This window comes from Eucalyptus grandis, chromosome 3, assembly GCF_016545825.1.
Source record: "Eucalyptus grandis isolate ANBG69807.140 chromosome 3, ASM1654582v1, whole genome shotgun sequence".
Lineage (NCBI taxonomy): Eukaryota > Viridiplantae > Streptophyta > Magnoliopsida > Myrtales > Myrtaceae > Eucalyptus > Eucalyptus grandis.
The window spans coordinates 65,598,553-65,619,240 of record NC_052614.1 but is presented as its reverse complement, the minus strand read 5'-3'; the positions used below and the strand labels follow the sequence as shown (position 1 = coordinate 65,619,240).

General features: G+C 40.0%; 3 protein-coding genes across 3 annotated transcripts in view; 2 read left to right on the top strand and 1 right to left on the bottom strand.

Moving 5' to 3' along the window:
• Positions 1-19,239, top strand: part of LOC104438459 (disease resistance protein RUN1-like) — a 41,628-nt gene extending 22,389 nt beyond the window's left edge. Inside the window, exons 2-5 of the mRNA XM_010051621.3 lie at positions 15,242-15,945; positions 16,142-17,276; positions 17,405-17,680; positions 17,784-19,239. Coding sequence (XP_010049923.2) covers positions 15,407-15,945; positions 16,142-17,276; positions 17,405-17,680; positions 17,784-19,145 — 3,312 coding nt within the window. The 5' untranslated portion in view covers positions 15,242-15,406 and the 3' untranslated portion in view covers positions 19,146-19,239. The remainder of the gene's footprint in view (positions 1-15,241; positions 15,946-16,141; positions 17,277-17,404; positions 17,681-17,783) is intronic.
• On the top strand, positions 1,761-5,829 carry LOC104440356 (disease resistance protein RUN1-like). Its single transcript, XM_039309931.1, has 4 exons — positions 1,761-2,287; positions 3,283-4,006; positions 4,543-4,818; positions 4,915-5,829. The coding sequence occupies exons 1-4, from the start codon at positions 1,761-1,763 to the stop codon at positions 5,827-5,829; spliced, it is 2,442 nt and encodes an 813-aa protein (XP_039165865.1).
• Positions 9,129-20,688, bottom strand: part of LOC104438458 (probable serine incorporator) — a 114,726-nt gene continuing 103,166 nt past the window's right edge. The window contains exon 13 of the mRNA XM_039309462.1: positions 9,129-9,327. Within this exon, the coding sequence (XP_039165396.1) occupies positions 9,269-9,327 (59 nt within the window). The 3' untranslated portion in view covers positions 9,129-9,268. The remainder of the gene's footprint in view (positions 9,328-20,688) is intronic.

Genomic DNA, 20,688 nt, shown 5'->3' with positions numbered 1-20,688 from the left:
TGGCCGGAAAGGACTGAATTGGCACAACTTAAAAAGGTTTAGGACTGAATCGGCACCAAAAAAAGGTTTAGGACTAAATCGGTACAAAGACAAAAGGTTTATGACTTTTTTGGCACTTTTCCCCAAATTGAAGTGAGGCGCCTCTGTGATTCGCTCAAGTCGTCTGTAATTGCCCCGAAGCTACCAAGCCGGCCTGCTTTGACTTTGATGGTTTGATATTTTATGAGCTATCATTATTTAATAAGTCACGGGCCTTGCAGCGAGGGCTTGAAAAGTTGATCAACTAGACTTCCGGGAAGCAATAACAAAACCAGAGGTTGAGGATACGGAGACGATCTGCATTGTTTTCAAGTCTCCAACGATGAATGATGAAGGAGCCAACTCAGGAACAGCGAGCAAGAGTAGGAGTGATTGTCCGGAAGGCACCAACTAGGAGGTGTTCTTGAGCTTTCGAGGTCTAGACACTCACAATGGATTTACAAATTGTCTCTATGAGTTCATGACCGATTCAGGGTTCCGGGTTTTTAGGGAAGATGGAGAAATATGACAGGGCGAGGAGATTGGTGGGAAGATTGTGCGAGTGATAGAGGACTCTGAAATCTACATGCCCATCTTCTCCACTGGATATGCTTTGAGTTGATGGTGCCTCTGCGAGTTCACACACATGGTGGAGTGTGCTTACCACTATTCTTCGGGAGGACCAACTGGGTATGAGATCCTTCCGATATTCTACAACGTGGAACCCTCAGATCTTTAAGCTCAAAACAAAACTGTACAGAGGCGCTTTAAGGAAGCATGAGAAGGAGCAAGGCCGTCATGTAGTGAAGCCTTGGAAGGAGGCTTTAAGAAAGGTTGCTAAAATCAAGGGATGGAAGATTAAAAATAATCGGCAATGTTGATTTATTTTACTTATTGTACCAGTCTATGCGCTGTTTAGGCAATTTTTTTTTTTTTTTTGGTGTTGGATCAACACTAAAGAAATGCCAGTCATAAGTCATGCTTCTGATGGATATCCTATTTGTATAAACATTTCTAGCATCTTAAGTGTTAAATTCATGGATATGGCAGCCACGGCAAAGTCCTTAAAAATATCGTTCAAGAGGTTTCTCGTAGGATTACAACAAGAGAGAGAAATGTTCCTGATGATTTGATTGGACTAACAAACAAAGTAGAAGACATTAAGAAGTTGTAAGAAGCCACTTGTGCTGATATCTGAGTAGTCGTAATTTACGGCGAAGCTCTCATAAGTCAATGAATTGTTCATTCAAAATATCCGTAAGACAAAACTTGAGTGCCAAATTTAAAAATTTTGTTCTGATTAAATTTATATTTCAAAATCAATTTTCGTCAAAATTCACGGTTGCAAAACGCTCCAATTTATCATTTCAATTAAAATTTTCAGCTTAACAGCTCAAAATTGGGCCTAAATTTCACATAAATTCAAATTTGCATCTATTTTGATTAGATAAATAAAGGATTTGAACACTTGTTCTGCTCCTTTTCTTTTCGTCCTTCTCATGGGCACCCCCGCTCTTTCTTTGTCTTCTTCTTCTGTCATTTCAAGTTGCTGTTCCCGCCATCATTGCCCAAGACTTAAAAGCCTTCCACTCTTTTCTACCCCTCCTTGGAGATCAATTTTTACAGATCAACTACGCTCTTGGGAGCAGCAAAAGCCAGTCTATCCTGCGTAAACGTGAAGCAATTACAAAACCAGAGGTTGAAGAAACAGAGACGCTCTGTATTTCTTTATGTCTCCAATGATGAAGGATGAAGGGGCCGACTCAAGAACAGCCAGTAGTAGTGGAAGTGATTGTCCAAAAGGCTTCAACTACGACGTGTTCTTGAGTTTTCGAGGTCCCGATACTCGGGATGGATTTGCAGATCGCCTCCACGAGTCCCTGACCTATTCAGGGTTCCGGGGTTTTATGGACGACAAAGAAATCCGACAGGACGAGGAGATTGGGTGGAAGATTCTGCAAGCAATAGAGGACTCCAAGATCTGCATACCCATCTTTTCCACCAGATATGCTTCGAGTAGATGGTGCCTCCGCGAGCTCGCACACATGATGGAGTGTGCATATTCAGATTCTTCTGGAGGACCAACAGGGCATGAGATGCTTCCAATATTCTACAACGTGGAACCCTCGGATCTTAAGCTCGAAACAAAACTGTACGGAGACGCTTTAAGAAAGCATGAGAAGGAACAAGGCCGGCATGTAGTGAAGCCTTGGAAGGAGGCTTTAAGAGAGGTTGCTAAAATCAAAGGATGGAAGGTTAAAGGCCAACGGTAATGCTGATTTACTTTACTTATCGTACCATTCTATACTCTGTTTAGGCACATTATCTTTTTTCTTTTTTCTTTTTTGGTAATGGGTTAACACTAAAGGGCTTGTTTGTTAACCATCCAAATGGTAATTGATTTTGATTTTTTTTTTTTGGAATAGTTTTGGAACAGAATCATGTTTGGAAAAATTTTTATTCCCAGGAACAAATTTCTATTTTTTTTGTTCCTAGAAGTAGATTTGGAATAGAATCGAGAATAAAAAAAAAAAAAGTTAATTCTTGTCCCTAGAAACAAATCTAAGAATCAAGACTATATTTCTTTTCTTCTTCTTCTTCCATTTTCTTTTTCTTCATCTACCGCATCCTGTGGTTGCCATCCACCGTCCACTACTCACTGTCGCTGGTCGCCAACAACCAGTCCAGTGAGCTCACTGAAGGCGTGCTAGGCCAAGGCGAGGTCTAGCGAGCTCGGAGGCAAGTCTAGCCACCGGCAATGCTCGCCCAACCTTGGTGAGGCCTACCTGGCCACCGGTAAGGCCGAGCTTTGGAGGGACTAGGCGAGCCTCGCCCAGCTACCAACGAGGGCCAGCCTCGCTGAGGGCTAACAATGCTCTGGTGAAGTTGTCGGCCCTCGTCTGGCACCCAACCACTTGAAGAATAAGAACAGCAGAGATAAAGGAAAAAAGAAAAGAAAAAAAAAAAATTATTTAAAAATTAAAAAAAAAAAAATGATTTGGAGTAGAAATTTTGAGCATGATACCAAACGCAATTCTATTTCAGAATTAGAAATTTTGGACAGTTACCAAACGACTTAAAATGTTTAGAAATTGTTACCGGGAACAGAATAAAAAAAATCATTTTTTATTAGAATTTGTTCCCGGAACAAAATCGTTACCAAATGCGCCTTAAATGTATGCCATTTATAAGTCATGCTTCGATGGATATTCTATTTATATAATATTCTAAGCATCTTTAGCATTAAATTCACGAATATGACAGCCTCGGCAAAGTCATTCAAGATATCAAGCAAGAGTTTTCTAGTAGGATGATAACACGAGAGAGAAATGGTCATGATGATTTGGTTGGATTAACGGACAGAGTAGAAGACCTTAAGAAGTTGTTAGATCCCACTTGTGCTGATATCCGAGTTGTCGTAATTTACAGCATGGGTCGCATCGGAAAGACAACTCTTGCCAACGTAGTCTATAATGAACTCTCTCCTCTATTTCAAGGTCGGTGCTTTCTTCGTGATGTTCAAGAATCATCATCCCAATTCGATGGCATTGTAAAATTGCAAAAGAAATTACTGTGGGACCTTTTCAACCTCACACGTCCAAAGACCTTTGACATAGACGAAGGAGTAAATATGATAAAACATAGACTACCTAACAAAAGAGTCTTGATCGTTCTCGATGATGTGGATGATGGTGATCAACTCATGCAATTGGCAGCAAAACCCGATTGGTTTTGTCCAAGAAGTAGGATCATTATTACGACCAGAGACACTAGTGTAATACCTACAACCAAGGTGGAAGGGTTAGAAGAAAGTGTCTTAACGCAGCCCATAAAGATTTCCCCTTATGAAATGAAGGAGTTACATTATGATCATGCTCTACAACATTTTAGCAAGCATGCCTTTAGCACAGATTCACATTTGCGTGATTTTGAAGATCTTTCAAGAAAAGTTGTAGCTACAACCAGAGGACTCCCTTTGGCTCTAGAGGTGATAGGCTCTTCTCTCCGTACCAAAAGAAAAGCAGCATGGGATGGTGCATTGAAGAAGTTGAAGGAAGTGCCCCCCAAGAAAGTTCAAGATAAGTTAATGATAAGTTACGATGCACTAGAGGATGACACGAAACAAGTTTTTCTAGATATCGCGTGCTTCTTTGTGATGAAGAGAAAAACTAATGCATTTTATATGTGGGAATCTTGCAACTTTTTTTCCTGATGCTGAATTTGAGGTTCTTATTCATAAGTCAATGATCAAGACTGTTGATGGCAATAGAATAGGTTCTTATTCATAAGAGATCTTCGAAGAGAAATTGTTCGTTAGGAGAATATTATAAATCCTGAAGGTCAGAGCCGATTGTGGTCACATGAGATGGCCTTAGACATAGTCTGGGCAAGAAAGGTAAGAACCAATGCAAAATCAGCCTTTTCTTCAACAGGAAAAAATCAAGGAGGATTTATATGCCATGTTTTTAACGTTCATCATATAACTTGTTACCTGTGCTCACTAATTCTGGTTTATATTATCAGGGAACTGATAATGTAGTAGCGCTTGCACTATTGGGATCTAGACACAACTTTAATCATGAAGACTTCGTAGATCTTTCGAAAATAAGGTTCCTTGAATTGGACGGCGGAAACTTCACTGGAGATTTTGAGAATATGTTTCCAAAGTTAAGATGGCTTTGTTGGCGCCACTGCCCTTCAAAACTTCAGGCAAACAACTTTTTGCTGAAGAGCCTAGTTATTCTCAAGCTTTCGAGTAATATTATCATAGACGAATGGAGCAGATGGGTCCAAATCATGGTAAGATCTCGCATTTACTCAGTCTCATCATATGATAACATGCTGTAATTCCTCAATCCGATGTGTTCTGATGATACTAATTTGATTGTTTTACAGATGGGAAGTCAACTGAAGGTATTAAATCTCAAAGGTAGCAAATTTCTAACTAGAACACCAGACTTCATTGGATGCTTGAATTTAGAAAGATTGATTATCAGAGATTGTGAGAATTTGAATGAAATTGATGGCTCAATTAGAAACTTGGAGCAAATCAAGTGCTTGAAGATCAAATGGTGTCCTCATCTAAAAGATTTGCCCGAGGAAATTGGTTGTCTATCTTCCCTGAGAGAGCTCATCTTAATTCAGTGCCAATATGTTCGTAATTTGCCACCTTGGGTTGGTAATCTTAAAGTTCTGTCAAGGCTAGTGATGGAAGGTCTAGGACTTGATAGACTTCCTCAGGAAATATCAGAGCTAGTGGATCTTAAGTACTTGTCTTTAATGAATTGCACAGGGCTAGAAGAGCTTCCATTCACGATAGGAATGTTGAAATCATTGGCAGAGTTGGATTTGTCCGGCACATCGATTGTAGCGGTAAAGATTAACACTTGTGCCATAAGATTCAAACTGGAAAAGAACATTGGAAGATTCACCAGTTATATGAGTGCTCAAAGACCAGAATCATATGCCGACATTATGAGCAAGGGGGAGCTTGGATCTTCTTTGAGACTCTCCGAATATTCTATTGACTTGCTTATGAAGTGCGAGATAATTCAAACAGAGTACGAGGTTAATCTCCACTATTTGCCAAGTTGCATCAGACAGATCTCTGTCCCAACAATATTTCATGCTCCAAAGACAAGACTTGCATCACCAGAGATTGTTCATGAGGACGATCCTCTTGGCATGACGATCATTCTATCACCCGACTCATTTGGAGAAGTTGAAAATCTGATTCCCAGCCTTGCTTCCATGTTGGACAGAATGAGGGCAACGAGTTTTTATTTTGTAGGCAACTTAAAAGTTCGTTGAATATCCCCAGAAAATCCGGGGTTGGCGGTCACATTTGTCATTAAAGAGGATGCAAAGATACCGTCACCGTTATCTACCCGTTCGAAATATAGGTACTATTATGGCGGCGAGGCTTAATTTGAGATTCGCATGGCTCTGTATGGTTCGAAGGTTCTATCTTGTGACATAGAAATAGAAGCAACATGCCCGGATTCCTCTTGCTCAGGGAGCATCAAATGTCCTTGCTCAATGGAAAAACTCGAAACGTGGGTTGCAACGTGGTGCGATGTGGAAAGAGAATTCCACATCGGAAGGAAAAAAATCGCGGCTTCTTGGGAATGGAAAGCTGCCAGAATCTTGACTATGCGCTTACCAAGGATGTACACCTGAAAAGAAAACAAGACTAGCAAGGATACAGCAATCTCCGGGATAAAAGAGTCCCCTTTACGTAGACAGCAAACCTTTCCGGAATGGTCGCATTGAAAATTACTGTCGTATTGTACGAACTATAAGAAAAATAGGTGCTAATAGTTGCTCTAGATTCTGCATTGGGGTTGGATTGAGCAAGGTTCCATCGTGCTTGCGGAGCTTGCTCCGCGTCGTTTCAAGGAAAATTTCATGCAAACAATGATTTTTTTGTTTATCGTGTATACTCAGTTGCATGTTACTTTTAAGGACTTTTTGCCCTTGTTACTTTTGTTGCCAGATTAAAAGTCCTAAAGGAATCATCAGACCTTCATGATAATATTCATAACCCTCTTCTCCCACCACCATAACTGCTGTGTAATTCTCCTCGGAGAGAAAAACGAATATCTTGAGTTTCTTAAAATTCATTCTTCTCATTCAAAAATGTTTTTGTCACAATCCCAAAGTCCATATCCAAGACTAAGGGAATGTCCCGGCCATCGTTTGTAAATAATGGAAAAAACCTCCAACCAAATAAGTCTTTTTACGAAAATATATTGACTGAGTAAGTCCCTTCAGTTAATGGATATTATAATAATGTCCCTTGTATCATAAATTAACAAAATTAGACATTTACCAATCCCAATTCAATAAACTTTACTCAATATTCTAAAGTAAATTCTCGTACCACCCCCAAATCACTCTCCACGTGCATCCGAGTAATTTTCCTCATGTTCAAACCCCGAAATGGTAATGAAAGAAGGTGATCAAAATCAACGATCAGTATGTGACAATCACTACCTCTATAGGATCAAGTTATGAGTAATGCAAATTTTATGTCGATTATGCAGCACATCAAACTAGCATAAATATTTACATAATGAAACATCAAATATTATATATCACCTTAATATCTCAACATATAGGTATTAAATCCATTGCTCATGGCGGAATACAAAGGTCACACTTCACCATGTGAGAAGGCTTAAAAACTAATCAACCATAGTTAAACCTCAAAAAATACGTCAATTGTGATTAAGTCACATAACATTACCTATCAATGAACGTACATCATATTCCAATACATAGATTAACCATGAGTATTGATCTAATATCCATGTATCATATTCAACATAATAACATATCATTTGACTAATTTACCACATACCTTTTCAATGCATATCCAAAATGACAACCAACTTGACAATCCATCTAGTGCCTAATTCAGCTTTATGAAATAGCATGCCTCAAGATAATCTATTTTCATCCATGCTCTAAGTACGACTAATGACATGATATAGTACCTTTCCTCTCAATAACCGTGTCATGGAAATTTCACAGAAAACCAAAAAGTGGCAAAAGAGACTTTATGTTGTTAAAGCACTAAAATAACCACACAAATCAACCAGGCATATCCTCAGCCCCCTAAACATGATTTACAGCATTTAATCAGAAATTACTCCCTTACTATAGCAGCTAAGCTGACTAGGGCCAAGAAAGCCAGTTCCATGCAATTTAACTGGATGGATTATCCAAAAAATACTGGTTGGTGATTTTTCTTAAGAAAGTCTGATGGTTCATGCTTTCTTGCTTTTGTAAAAGTATAGGTTTGGTTGGCTAGAGGGAGCATTATCGAACAAGTTCTTGTGAACACCTTTTCATTTTACAGACTTAGCATCATATTTGAGAAAGTTTTAGGATTAATGTTGCATCTTTCCACTGAGACAGTAGAATGAACTCCATACTTAGCTAAACAAATGCTCTTTGCATAAATCAGCTGGAACTTTTACACCACAAAGCCCTTTGGCATGTCAATCTCTCGTATGGTACAAAACCCAATTCATGTGCGTTTGGGAACCACTTTTGGGGAAAGTCTTTAGGAAAATGCAAAGACCTTTGAGTTAAAGTGTTTTCCAAAATGCAAACTGTTTGGTAAATTGTACTTTGAAAGTTCTTTGTGAAGTACTTTGAGCAAAATGGTGTTTGGGGACTTACATTTACAAAGGAGTTTTGTGGTAAAAAAAATTATCAAAAGAAAAATTAAAAAAAAAATTGACCGGCAAGGGCAGTGGTCGTCGCGACCTCCGGCGACCGCCGGCGACCTCCGACGACCTCGGTTCTTGGGCAGCGAGGTCACGCGACGCCGTCGCGACCTTGGCGACCTCGGATCTGGGGGTGACGAGGTCGCGCGGCGCCCGCCTCGACCTCCGGCGACCCGGATGGGGCGACGAGTCGCGCGACGCCGCCTCGACCTCCGGCGACCCGGATCCGGGCGGTGAGGTCGCGCGACCCAAATCTGGTCGCCACCTCGACCTCGGCACTAGATCTGGTCGCGACCACCAGATCGGCGACCAGATGGGTCGCGCGGCCCCGGCAAGCTTCGTGCGGAGGTCGCGGTGCAGCAGGCGACGGTCGCCGGCGACGCCACGACTCACGGAGGTCGCCCGACTCTCCGACAATGATCGCCTAGGTCGCGGCGTCCTCAGATGCTTTGTTGGCCTTAGAAGATGAACAGATTTCATCCAAGGGCACGCACCGGAAAAACAAAAAATTCTTGAGGACAATTTTGGAAAAAAAAAAAGTGAATGGTGCGCCGTGGGCATGCCCGAAAGCTGAAAGTCAAGGCGGGTCCTCACCTACCTTGGGCTTTTAGCCTTAAAATGCTTGCTTTGCCATTAAGTCCCTTTCAAAGTGTTTTGCCAAACACTCTTTTTTTTGCCCAAGGGGCTTTGGACTTCCAAGGGGCTTTGGGAAGTAGTTCCCAAACGCACCCTTCATCCCTATGTGAGTATATCTACAGGCGCAAAATGCATTGCCTGGTCAACCACTACCTTCCATTATCTATTTTCTACTTTTTGATTTTTTTTTCCACTGCAGATAGACTTTGCCCCACAAATGACTCAAGTTCTAGTCTCCAGTCACGGTTGGTTTTCCGGTTGAGTCGAGCCTACGAGGACAGCTCCCTGTGCTTGTTGCGACTTGGAACTTGTGTCACACGAACGGCAACTAAATCAGACTGACACTAGCCAAAGAATTCCGAGACATTCCAAACTTCTCATGGAATTCCACCAAATTCTCTGCATTTCCATAGCATTGGAGCCACAAGCATCCACACTCCGTTAAGATTGAACTCATTGCATTAGAAATCTGACTTTAACACGTCTTTGCTTGGGATGAAGTACCTTGAAAAGAGTGTCAGAGGTTTGAGCAATCTAAATTTATCTTTGTTTCTTTGGGTACTTACAATAAACACAAACCGCTAGCCATTCGTTCACAACCCCGACCCAAGTGCTTGTCCAACCCACATCAATAGTCCACCCGCAAGGGCGTTAGCAAGAGCATGAGATCACCGCCTTTTAGTCGGGGATTTCTTTCTTGTCAAGGGATCGGGCTTTTCCCTTGAAACATATGAGCCACTGAAGAAGCTACAATAACTCTCCACTAATGAATAGCATTACTATTACTAAAAGTGCTAAAGAAGCAAATGTAGGAACACATAACAAACAACTGGATAGAAGCTCTACCAAAACAGATGTTGATGACAATGATGAAAGGGTTTCTCCTATAATAGCCACATCCAATGCTGGAAATGTGGCATTAGGACGGACAAGAAAAATGATTATCCTAAGAAATAGAAATGCAAACGGTCAGTGCAAGCTAAACATCTACGAGAGGGGAAGCATACTTTTTCATGGGATGATGAGTACTTCAACCAATCAGCAGCATTAGCAAAGTACATGGCTCCCATGGCAAAAACGAAATAGAAGAAGCCGTAGCCATATGGAACGTCATCTTCGCTCTTCAAGTCGTTTTTCCTAAACTGCATTTAAAAAAGAAAAACAATTTTCTTGAAGTTCACTAAAGTCAGTGAAGAGATGCTTTGCCGATTGAGGAGCATTCCTGAAAACATTGAGAATCAATGCCTCTTGAAAAGGTTGTGATCACTATTGCAGGTAGGGTTGATGAAGCTCCCATGAGTCCAAGGTATCCGTGACACAAAGCTTGAGCGCAAAATTTTAGAATTTCATTCCAATTAATCCTTTACTCAAAATCAGTTTTCATCAAAGTCGAGCACAACTCTCTAAATTTATCATTTCCATGAAATTCTTCAACTTAACAACTGAAAAATTGGTCTCGTATTTCAAATTTCACATAATTTTAAATTTATGTCCTAACTCAAAAAATTATTTTGATTAGATAAATGAAGGGTTTAAATAATTACCCAACGATACTTGATTTAACTAGAGGTGAACATGGTCCGAGTTGGGCCAATCCACCCCCTAACCCTAGGACCAATCCGCATAGTATCCGTCCTCAATTTTTTGGAGTGAGGACCAACCCTATTGAGTCTGGTACTAATGACTGGACCGACCTCATGGATTCGATCTGGTTCCAAGGTTAACCGAGAATCAATCGACAATTTTTTTATTTTATTTTTTGTACTTCTTGAAAAAGCAATTAGGGACCGGACTGGCCCAATGGGTTCGATCGATTCTGTCTGGTCCTAGGATCAACTTGAAATTAACCAATAATTTTTTTTGTTTCATTTTTTTGTACTCCTTGAAAAGACGATTGAGGACTAGATCAACCCAATGGGTTCGGTCCGGTTCTAAGGTTAACCCGAGACCAATCAATAATTTTTTTTATTTCATTTTCTATACCCCTTGAAAAGGCAGTTAAGGACTCGACTGACCTAATGGGTTTGACAACAAGCTACGTTAGCAAAGAAAGACAAGTGGAGAGCATCAAATGGGGTGAGCATTGAGTAAGGCGAGCGCTAAGCAATAAGGGAGGCGAGCGTCGAGTGATGTGAGTGACCAAAAGTGAGCAAGACAACTATCGATCGGCATGTGGGGAAGTTGTTTCTTTCAATCTTGACAAATTTTTTTTTTTGTCGGTAATCTTGGCAAATTGAAGACTGTTGACACCTAAATTTGGGCGACCCATTTAATCAATCATCGCGTTAAAAAAATATGGGTTAATTTTATCCCTGAAAAAAATTAATTGCATAGCATATAGATTTAGGTGTATTTTTTGCATTTTTTGCATTTATTGGACCGGTGGCGGATGGGTTTGAATTAATGGTTATGAGCTTTAAATTAACAAATCGGACTAAGCCCATAAAGAGAGTACATTGGCCTAAGCCCGTATTTGAAAAAAATCCTATTGCAGTTTTTGAAAAATCAATAGAGAATATTCATTTTTGCAAAGGAAATCAAGAAAAAGTGTGAAAAATAAAAAGTGATATTACGTGCGGAAAAGAAATTTTCGCGGATGTTGATTTGAAAAGGAAATTAAAACCCTAATTTTTGTAAGGTTACTCGTGTAGGGTTTTGGAGGGGGGCACACATTGAATATACGGCCGCACAATAGGGTGGTTCTAATTTTTTGGGGGGTTTTTTCTGGGTTTCTAGGTCAAGGATTCAAAACAAAAAAGAGAAAACTTTTTTTCTTTCGTTGGGGGGCTCTACACACGAGATGTAAGATTGAGAGCAAAGGGTTTTCACGTTCTGCACATACGAGAAGCCAGAGGAGAAGACGCCAAAAAAGGAGAAAAGCAAAAGAAGAGTGGCAAGGAGAGGCCCACTTTTGTGGCTGCAACATCCACGATTCGCAGGGTGAGAACGAACCAGCGGCCTGGGAGCAAGGCCAACAGGTTTGCCCACGCTGACGTAAGCCTCCACGGCCATTGACGTTAAGACGAGATATCACCACTGCGATCCAGTCCCGACGAAACAAACCCCGAGTCACTGCGTTGCCAATCCGCTGTGCTCGAGCCATCTTTGACGTCCCCGACATCCCCCGTGATTTCTTGCTGTTCCGAGAAGCTCACCTAGCCGATCGTCACTCTAGGCACACTACCAGGGCCACCACCGCAGCCTTTCCTTGGTTGATCACTACGACGTTGATCCATTGGTTAGGAATCCTTATTGATCGAGAAACCATCGAGCCATCACGTGAGTCCAAGAGGTGAATTTAGTTCCATCATCACAACTTGTCGGTCAAAATAAGGAGTATCAATTGAAATTCATGGCCACGTGATCTAGAGCAGAAGAAAGTGGAAATTGAAGATTTCAGTTGCATGATATCTGCAAATCAAGAACACGTCCGTCGCCACAATCCAGATCCCACGTTGGCGAGAGAAACGAAGCAACACCCACCGAACTCATTCCTTGCCGTGACGACCTTTACGTGAATCGTTGTCGCCATTCGTTGTCATACCGTTGAGAAGTCCACACCAACACGAGTAGCTGCTGCTGTGAGCCGATCACCCACCCGCCATTCCCAATTGCGATCCTGATCCGATTGCGCAAAGTCCAAATTTGGAAGCCAATATTTGGATTAGGTAAAAAATGTGTCTAATTTGATTTCCAAATATTCCGTTTCCTTATTTAAAATATTTCGATACACATATCGAAGTTCATGATATATAGTCCTAGTTGTAATCTAGAGTAGCCTTTTAAATTATGAAATCTTCCTAATTTCGTAACATGCGATTTGATTTCATGCTCGAAATACGACTGCATAATCGCACGGAAAAATCACCAATTCAATCTCACGCTTGAGATACGATTCGGATTTTGTCTAAAATTGGTCAATCCGTTCTCATGTGTGAGATACAATTCATCAATTTATTTCCAAAATTAAACAGACATGGATGATATTTTGCTGGATTTGTTGCTATGCTGTTCTTGATGCCTTTATTTGTTTGCTCCCGTAAAAAGGAACAAATAAGAAAAACATTTGAGTTAGATTAAATGCATGTTAGGATATTACTTGTTTTAGGGTTATTTTGCATGTCTAGAATAGGAAATTTATTTATTTTGAATTTTTAAAAAATAAAAAAAAAATACCAAAAACATAAATTTAGGAAGTTAGATTTTCCTTTTATTAATATAAATTGCATGTTTAATTATGTGGCAATTTTAAAATTCGAATTATATATATATATATTAAAAAAACACAAAAATCACCATGCATATGTCACGTAGAATATTGGCATTCTTGCACGTCATTGCATATTAGAATAAAATTGCATGTTCCATCTTGAGTTTAGATTGATTTTTTTTTTTTTAGATGGACTGCATCTTAGGTTAGAGATTGTTAAGTCAAGATAATATCTTAGTTTAAATTAGGTTTAGCCTAACCTAATCCTTAATATAAGTTGATAGAATCTCAATCTAGCTATATAATTTTCACATTCTTCTAATTTCGAATTTCATAAAAAATATAAAAAAATGTCTTAGGATAAATTAGTTTCAATCTCTAGGATAGGTTGCATGCTTTTTAAGAAAATAGAAAATGTCATGTGCATGTCATATAGAATTAGGTTCATGAAATGCATGTTACATAGTGATTGCGGTTAGGTCCATTTAATTAGAAATTGCATGTCATTAAAATTAGGTTATTTAGTTAATATTGCATTGCATATTGCATGATTTTCATTAACTAAGTGAAAACAAAAAAACAAAAAAAAGAAATTGCGTGTTAATTAGAAATCATATGATTGTTGATGTGGATTTTAATTTAACATTACAAATGCTTTCATTGCTTTTAGGTAAGTTTTGCAATCTATTCATTGTTTTCTTGGTGTTAAATTGGTGGATTGCGCACTGTATGATCACCTCACATGTTAGATAAATAGATTTAAAATCAATTTAAGCCGCATGCAAAAAAAAAATTGAAAATAAAAGAATGGTACCAAAAGAACATTAAAGAAATCTAATATAACTAAATCCCCGTACCCATAATCTCTGGTTCGTATGAATAAAGTAAAACTCCAATTACTTGGGTTTCTAATTGACCCACAAAAAAATAAATTAGTGGCGACTCCTAGATAAAATCTATCTGCATGTTAAGAATCTAAACATAAGTCGCGAATTGGTATGAGTATTAGTGGCGACTCCTAGATAAAATCTATCTGTATGTTAAGAATCTAAACATAAGTCGCAAATTGGTATGAGTTTGAAAAACCGAGTTAAGTCTAGGCTTAACAATCTATTAGCCAAATTTTAGGTTGTTTACTCCGAAAAATTTAGGTCGCAACAAAGACTAAGAAAACAAAGAAGATATAAGAAAATGTAGGTTGCGACAAAAACTAAGAGAACAAAGAAAATATAAGAAAATGAGTATTAGAAGAGGATATCGTGAGAAACTATTTACGTTGTTTTGGACACCGTAAGAACTCATCACCGAGACATTTTCCTCTTTTATAAATTCATTGTTAATGACGTAAAGATATTAAAAGTCAATGCTATTAAAAAAGAATATAAAATTATTTGGACCCTTTGTTGAGAAGTGGTTTAATACCGTCGACATCATTGGCTTAGGATTTTTCTTTAAATAAAAATTATAAATAATGTATTATATATATAACATAGTCAAGTTTATCCGGTGTCTCTCTCGATCTCTTTTACCTTTTCGTTTTGTTCTTTTCGTCTTTGTCACAAGGCCCCCACTTTCTTCTGTTTCTCTCCACTTTCTCTCTCTAAAACCTGTAAATACCGAATCCTCTCCGTCGCTCCTTCCTGCGATCTCGACACTCGATCGCTCCGCCCCCGCGCTCCCTCCTCCTCCGGCCGAAGGGAGCGCCCGACCCGCCTCGATCCCCTCCCCCGTCGCGCCGCGCCTTTTGGCGGTCCGCATCGGGGCGGCCGGGCGTCGTCGAGGCAAGTGATTTCCCCCTCGCTCCGGGGCGGCTCCGGCGTCCGTCTCCCGGCTGCGTCCGTCGAGGCGAGCGGATGCCGCTGGCGATGGCGATCAGCTGATGATTTTTTTTTAATTTTTTTTTGGCCTTTTTTGGTTGACTTTTGGCTTTCGGAGGTACTGTGATTAATGGCGAGTGGGCATTTTTTGGCGAGGGGAGCTGGACCGGTCGTTCTGGATGGGCCGGTTTCGTGGAATAGGAGTTAGGAAGTTCTGGATTTGTGTGGACGGATTGTGTTGGGTGATCAAGACATGATTTTGGGAAGTTTCTTGGGAGCCGTCCGCCGATACGAAATATTGGACCCTTGTGCGTGGGGAGGAGGTTCATGGCTGCGTCCCGAGTACTGTTAACTTTTTGGCCCTTGGGTAGTGTTGAATGTTGAAGCTTTTTCAGATCAACTACACTTTCGGGAACAGCAAAAGCCAGTCTACGTGAAGTAATTACAAAACCAGAGGTTGAGGCAACAGAGACGCTCTGTATTTCGTCATGTCTCCAATGACGAAGGATGAAGGGGCCGACTCAGGAACAGCCGGTAGCAGTAGAAGTGATTGCCCAAAAGGCTTCTACTATGACATGTTCTTGAGTTTTCGAGGTCCTGACACTCGGGATGGATTTGCAGATCGCCTCCACGAGTCCCTGACCAATTCAGGGTTCCGGGTTTTTATGGACGACGAAGAAATCCGACAGGGCGAGGAGATTGGGTGGAAGATTCTGCGAGCAATAGAGGACTCCAAAATCTACATACCCATCTTCTTCACCGGATATGCTTCGAGTAGATGGTGCCTCCGCGAGCTCGCACACATGGTGGAGTGTGCATATCCAGATTCTTCGGGAGGACGAACAGGGCATGAGATACTTCCGATATTCTATGACGTGGAACCCTCGGATCTTAAGCTCGAAACAAAACTGTATGGAGACGCTTTAAGGAGGCATGAGGAGGAGCAAGGCCGTCATGTAGTGAAGCCCTGGGAGGAGGCTTTAAGAAAGGTTGCTAAAATCAAGGGATGGCAGATTAAAGGCCAACGGTAATGTTGATTTACTTATTGTACCATTCTATGCTCTGTTTAGGCACACTATTTCTTTTTCTTTTTTCTTTTTTTGGGGGTGGTGTTTAATGGGTTAACACTAAAGGTATGCCAGTTATAAGTCATGCCTCTGATGGATATTCTATTTATATAAATGTTTTAATCATCTTAAGCGTTAAATTCAACAATGTGGCAGCCACAGCGTAGTCATTGGAGATATCAAGCAAGAGATTTCTCGTGGGATGACAACAAGAGAGAGAAATGTTCCTGATGATTTGGTTGGAATAACGGACAGAGTAGAATACATTAAGAAGTTGTTAGATCCCACTTGTGATGATATCCGAGTCGTCGTAATTTACGGCATGGGTGGCATCGGAAAGACAACGCTTGCCAACGTAGTCTGTAATGAACTCTCTCCTCTATTTCAAGGTTGGAGCTTTCTTCGTGATGTTCGAGAATCATCATCCCGATTCGATGGCATTGAAAAATTGCAAAAGAAACTACTATGGGACCTTTTCAACCTCACACGTCCAGAGACCTTTGACATAGACGAAGGAGTAAATATGATAAAACATAGACTGCCTAACAAAAGAGTCTTGATCGTTCTCGATGATGTGGATGATGGTGATCAACTCATGCAACTGGCAGCAAAACCCGATTGGTTTTGTCCAAGAAGTAGGATCATTATCACGACTAGAGACACTAGGGTAATACCTACAACCAAGGTGGAAGGGTTGGAAGAAAGTGTCTTAATGCAGCCCATAAAGATTTACCCTTATGAAATGATGGGGTTACATTCTGATCATGCTCTACAACTTTTTAGCAAGCGTGCCTTTGGCACAGATTCACCTCCACCTGATTTTTATTATCTTTCAAGAGAAGTTGTAGCTTTAATCGGAGGACTCCCTTTGACTGTTGGGGTGATAGGCTCGTATCTCCGTACCATAAAAAATGAACCATGGGATGGTGCATTGAAGAAGTTGAAGGAAGTCCCCCAAAAGGAAGTTCTCGAAAAGTTAATAATAAGTTACGATGCACTGGAGGATGATACAAAACAAATTTTTCTGGATATCGCATGCTTCTTTGTGATGAAGAGAAAAACCAATGCATTTTACATGTGGGAATCTTGCAACCTTTTTCCTAATGCTGAATTTCAGGTTCTTATTCGTAAGTCATTGATCAAGATTGTTGATGGCGATAGAATATGGATGCATGATCAATTAAGAGATCTCGGAAGAGAAATTGTTCGTCAGGAGAATATTATAAATCCCGAAGGTCGGAGCCGATTGTGGTCACGCAAGATGGCCTTAGACATAGTCCGGGCAAGAAAGGTAAGAACCAATGCAAAATCAGCCTTTTCTTCTACAGGAAAAAATCAAAGAGGATTTATATTCCATGTTTTCAAAGTTCATCATAAAACTTGATGCCTGTGCTCACTAATTCTGGTTTATATTATCAGGGAACAGATAATGTAGTAGCGCTTGCACTATTGGGATCTAGACACAACTTTACTCGTGAAGACTTTGCAGATCTTTCGAAAATAAGGTTCCTTGAAATGGACGGAGGAAACTTCACTGGAGATTTTGAGAATATATTTTCAGAGTTAAGATGGCTTTGTTGGCGACACTGCCCTTCAAAACTTCAGGCAAACAACTTTTTGCTAAAGAGCCTAGTTAATCTCAAGCTTTCGGGTAATATTATCATAGACAAGTGGAGCGGATGGGTCCAAATCATGGTAAGATCTCAGTCCATGCATTTACTCAGTCTCATCATATGATGACATGCTGTAATTCCTCAATCCGATGTAATCTGATGATACTAATTTGATTGTTTTACAGATGGGAAGTCAACTGAAGGTATTAAATCTCAAAGGTAGTAAATTTCTAACTAGAACACCAGACTTTATTGGATGCTTGAATTTAGAGAGATTGATCATCAGAGATTGTGAGAACTTGAATGAAATTGATGGCTCAATTAGAAAATTGGAGCAACTCGAGTGCTTGAAGATCAAATGGTGTCCTCGTCTAAAAGATTTGCCAAAGGAAATTGGTTGTCTATCTTCCCTGAGAGAGCTTATCTTAATTCAGTGCCAATACATTCGTAATTTGCCATCTTGGATTGGTAAACTTACAGGTCTGTCAAGGCTAGTGATGGAAGATCTCGGACTTGATCAACTTCCTCAGGAAATCTCAGAGCTAGTGGATCTTAAGTACTTGTCTTTGATGAATTCTACAAGGCTAAAAGAACTTCCATACGCAATGGGGCTATTGAAATCATTGGTAGAGTTGGATCTTTCCGGCACATTGATTGGAGGACTACCTTTATCTATCGTAAACCTGGAGAATGTAGTGGTAAAGATTAACAGTAGCGCCATAAAACTCCAACTGGAAGACTGCGGAAAAAGATCCACCAGTTATTTGAGTGCTCAAAGATCTGAATTATATGGCAAGATTATGAGCGGAGGGGAGCTGGGATCCTCTCTGAGACTCTCTGAATATCCTATTGACTTGCTTATAGAGTGCGGGATGATTCAAACAGAGTACGATGTTGATCTCCAATGCATGCCTAGTTACATCAAAGAGATTTCTGCCTCGACAATATTTAACGCTTCGGAGACAAGATGTCCTGCTTCAACGAGTGAGGCCATCCTGTTTGACTGTGGGATCGTAAAATCACCCTGCTCAATGGGAGAAGTTGAAAATCTTATCTACAGTCTGGTCTCCCTTTTGGAAAGAATTAGGGCAATAGATTTCTGTTTTCGAAGCCACTTACAAGTTTGTTGCGTGTCCCCAGAAAATCCATTATTGGGGGTTAAAATTGCCAGTAAAGATCGGGCTTATGGGCTATTAAATCGGAGGTACTGTGACCTTTGTCTGCAGGTTTTGAACTCGTTGCCGTTGCCTTCTCAGCATATGCAAATTTCCAATAAGCTTGGACTCATGCCGGACCTTACTCTTGGGCTTCGCATGGCTCTGGATGGTTCGAAGGTTCTATCTTGTGAAATGAAAATAGAAGCAAGATGGTTAGCTTTGTCTAACAGTAGATCAGAGAGCGTCGAATGTCCTTACTCAATGGAAAAACTCGAAACATTGGTTAGTACGTACAGCTCTTGGGATCATGGCCGGGAGGTTTATAAGATGTACGGCCGAGAGCTTTATAAGATGTACATCTGGAAAAAAAGAAAAAGAAAAATAGCATAGCTGCAGCTGTCCTGGGGATAAAAGAGTTCCCTTTACGGCGACAGCAAACCGTCCAGGAGTGATGGCATTGTACAATAAGTTTCTAGATTCTGTATTCAGTGTTTTATCGAGCAAGATTCAATCGTGCTTGCGGAGCTCGCTTCATGTCGTTTCAAGGAAAATTTCATCTAAATAATGATTGTTTTTTACTCATGTATCCTCAATTGTGTGTTATTTTTAAGGATTTATTTCCCTTCTCATGAGTCATGAAGCCTATCACTTGTTACTATTGTGGCCAGAGTAGAAGTCCTAAAGGAATCATAATATCCATCCTGAGTTTATGTAAAGAATTCGTTCTGGTTATTTAAACACATTTTTGTCCCAATCCCAAAGTCCGTATCCAGAAGTAAAGTCTCCTACTACCCTCAAATTGCTCTCCATGCATTCGATAAATTTTCCTCATTTTTGACCCTGGAATTGTGATAAAAGGGGTGAGGAAAATCATATGGTTCTGTATCTGACAATCACCATTTCTATAGGATCAAGTTATGATTGATGCAGAATTTATGTCGATTATACAGCATATCAAACTAGCACAAATATTCACATTTAAATCACATAATGCATCACATATTATATATTACCTCAAATCTCAACATATTTATATCAAATCTATTACTCGTGTTGAAACACTAATGTCACACTTCACCATGTGAGAAAGCTCAAAAACTACATTCACTATATTTAACCACCAAAAATTAAATCGGCTATGATTAACTCACATAAAATAACCAGTCAATGGACCTATATCATATTCCAATGCCTAGGCCGATCATGAGCATTGATCCAATATCCACATATCATATTCAACATACTAACATACCATTTGACTAATTTACCCACATACATTTTCAGTGCACAGCCAAAATGACTACCAAATTGACAATCCATCCAGTTCCAAATCCAGCTTTATGAAATAGCATGCCTCAAGATAATCTATTTTCATTCATGCTCTAAGTACGGGCCATGACATGATATAATACTTTTCCTCTCGGTTATCATGCGATGTAAAATTTACCAAAAAGAAAAGTCGTAAAAGAAACTTTACCTTGTTGAAGCGCCAATGTAACCACGCAAGTCAACCACGTATATCCTTGGCCCCTGAACATGATTTGCAACATTTAATCAGGGATTACTCCCTTAATAGTTAATATAGCGGCTAAACTGACTTTGGCCAAGAAAGCTTGTTCCGTGCAAAATTACAAAAATGCCCTCTTGCACTCGATGATGGAGTATCCGAAATTTACCAGTTCGAGATTTTGCTTAAGAAAGTCTTGACTGTTCATATTTCTTGCTTTTGTATACATAGGTTTCGTCTGCTGGAGAGTGTATTATTGAACAAGATTTTGTGAACACGTATTCATTTTATACACTTAGCACCATCCTTGAGAAAGTTTCAAGGTTAAATGTCGCACTTTCTACTGAGACAGTAGTAATGAACTTCATACTCAACTAAACAAATGCCCTATGCACCGAAATCAGCTAAAAAAAGTTTTATACCACA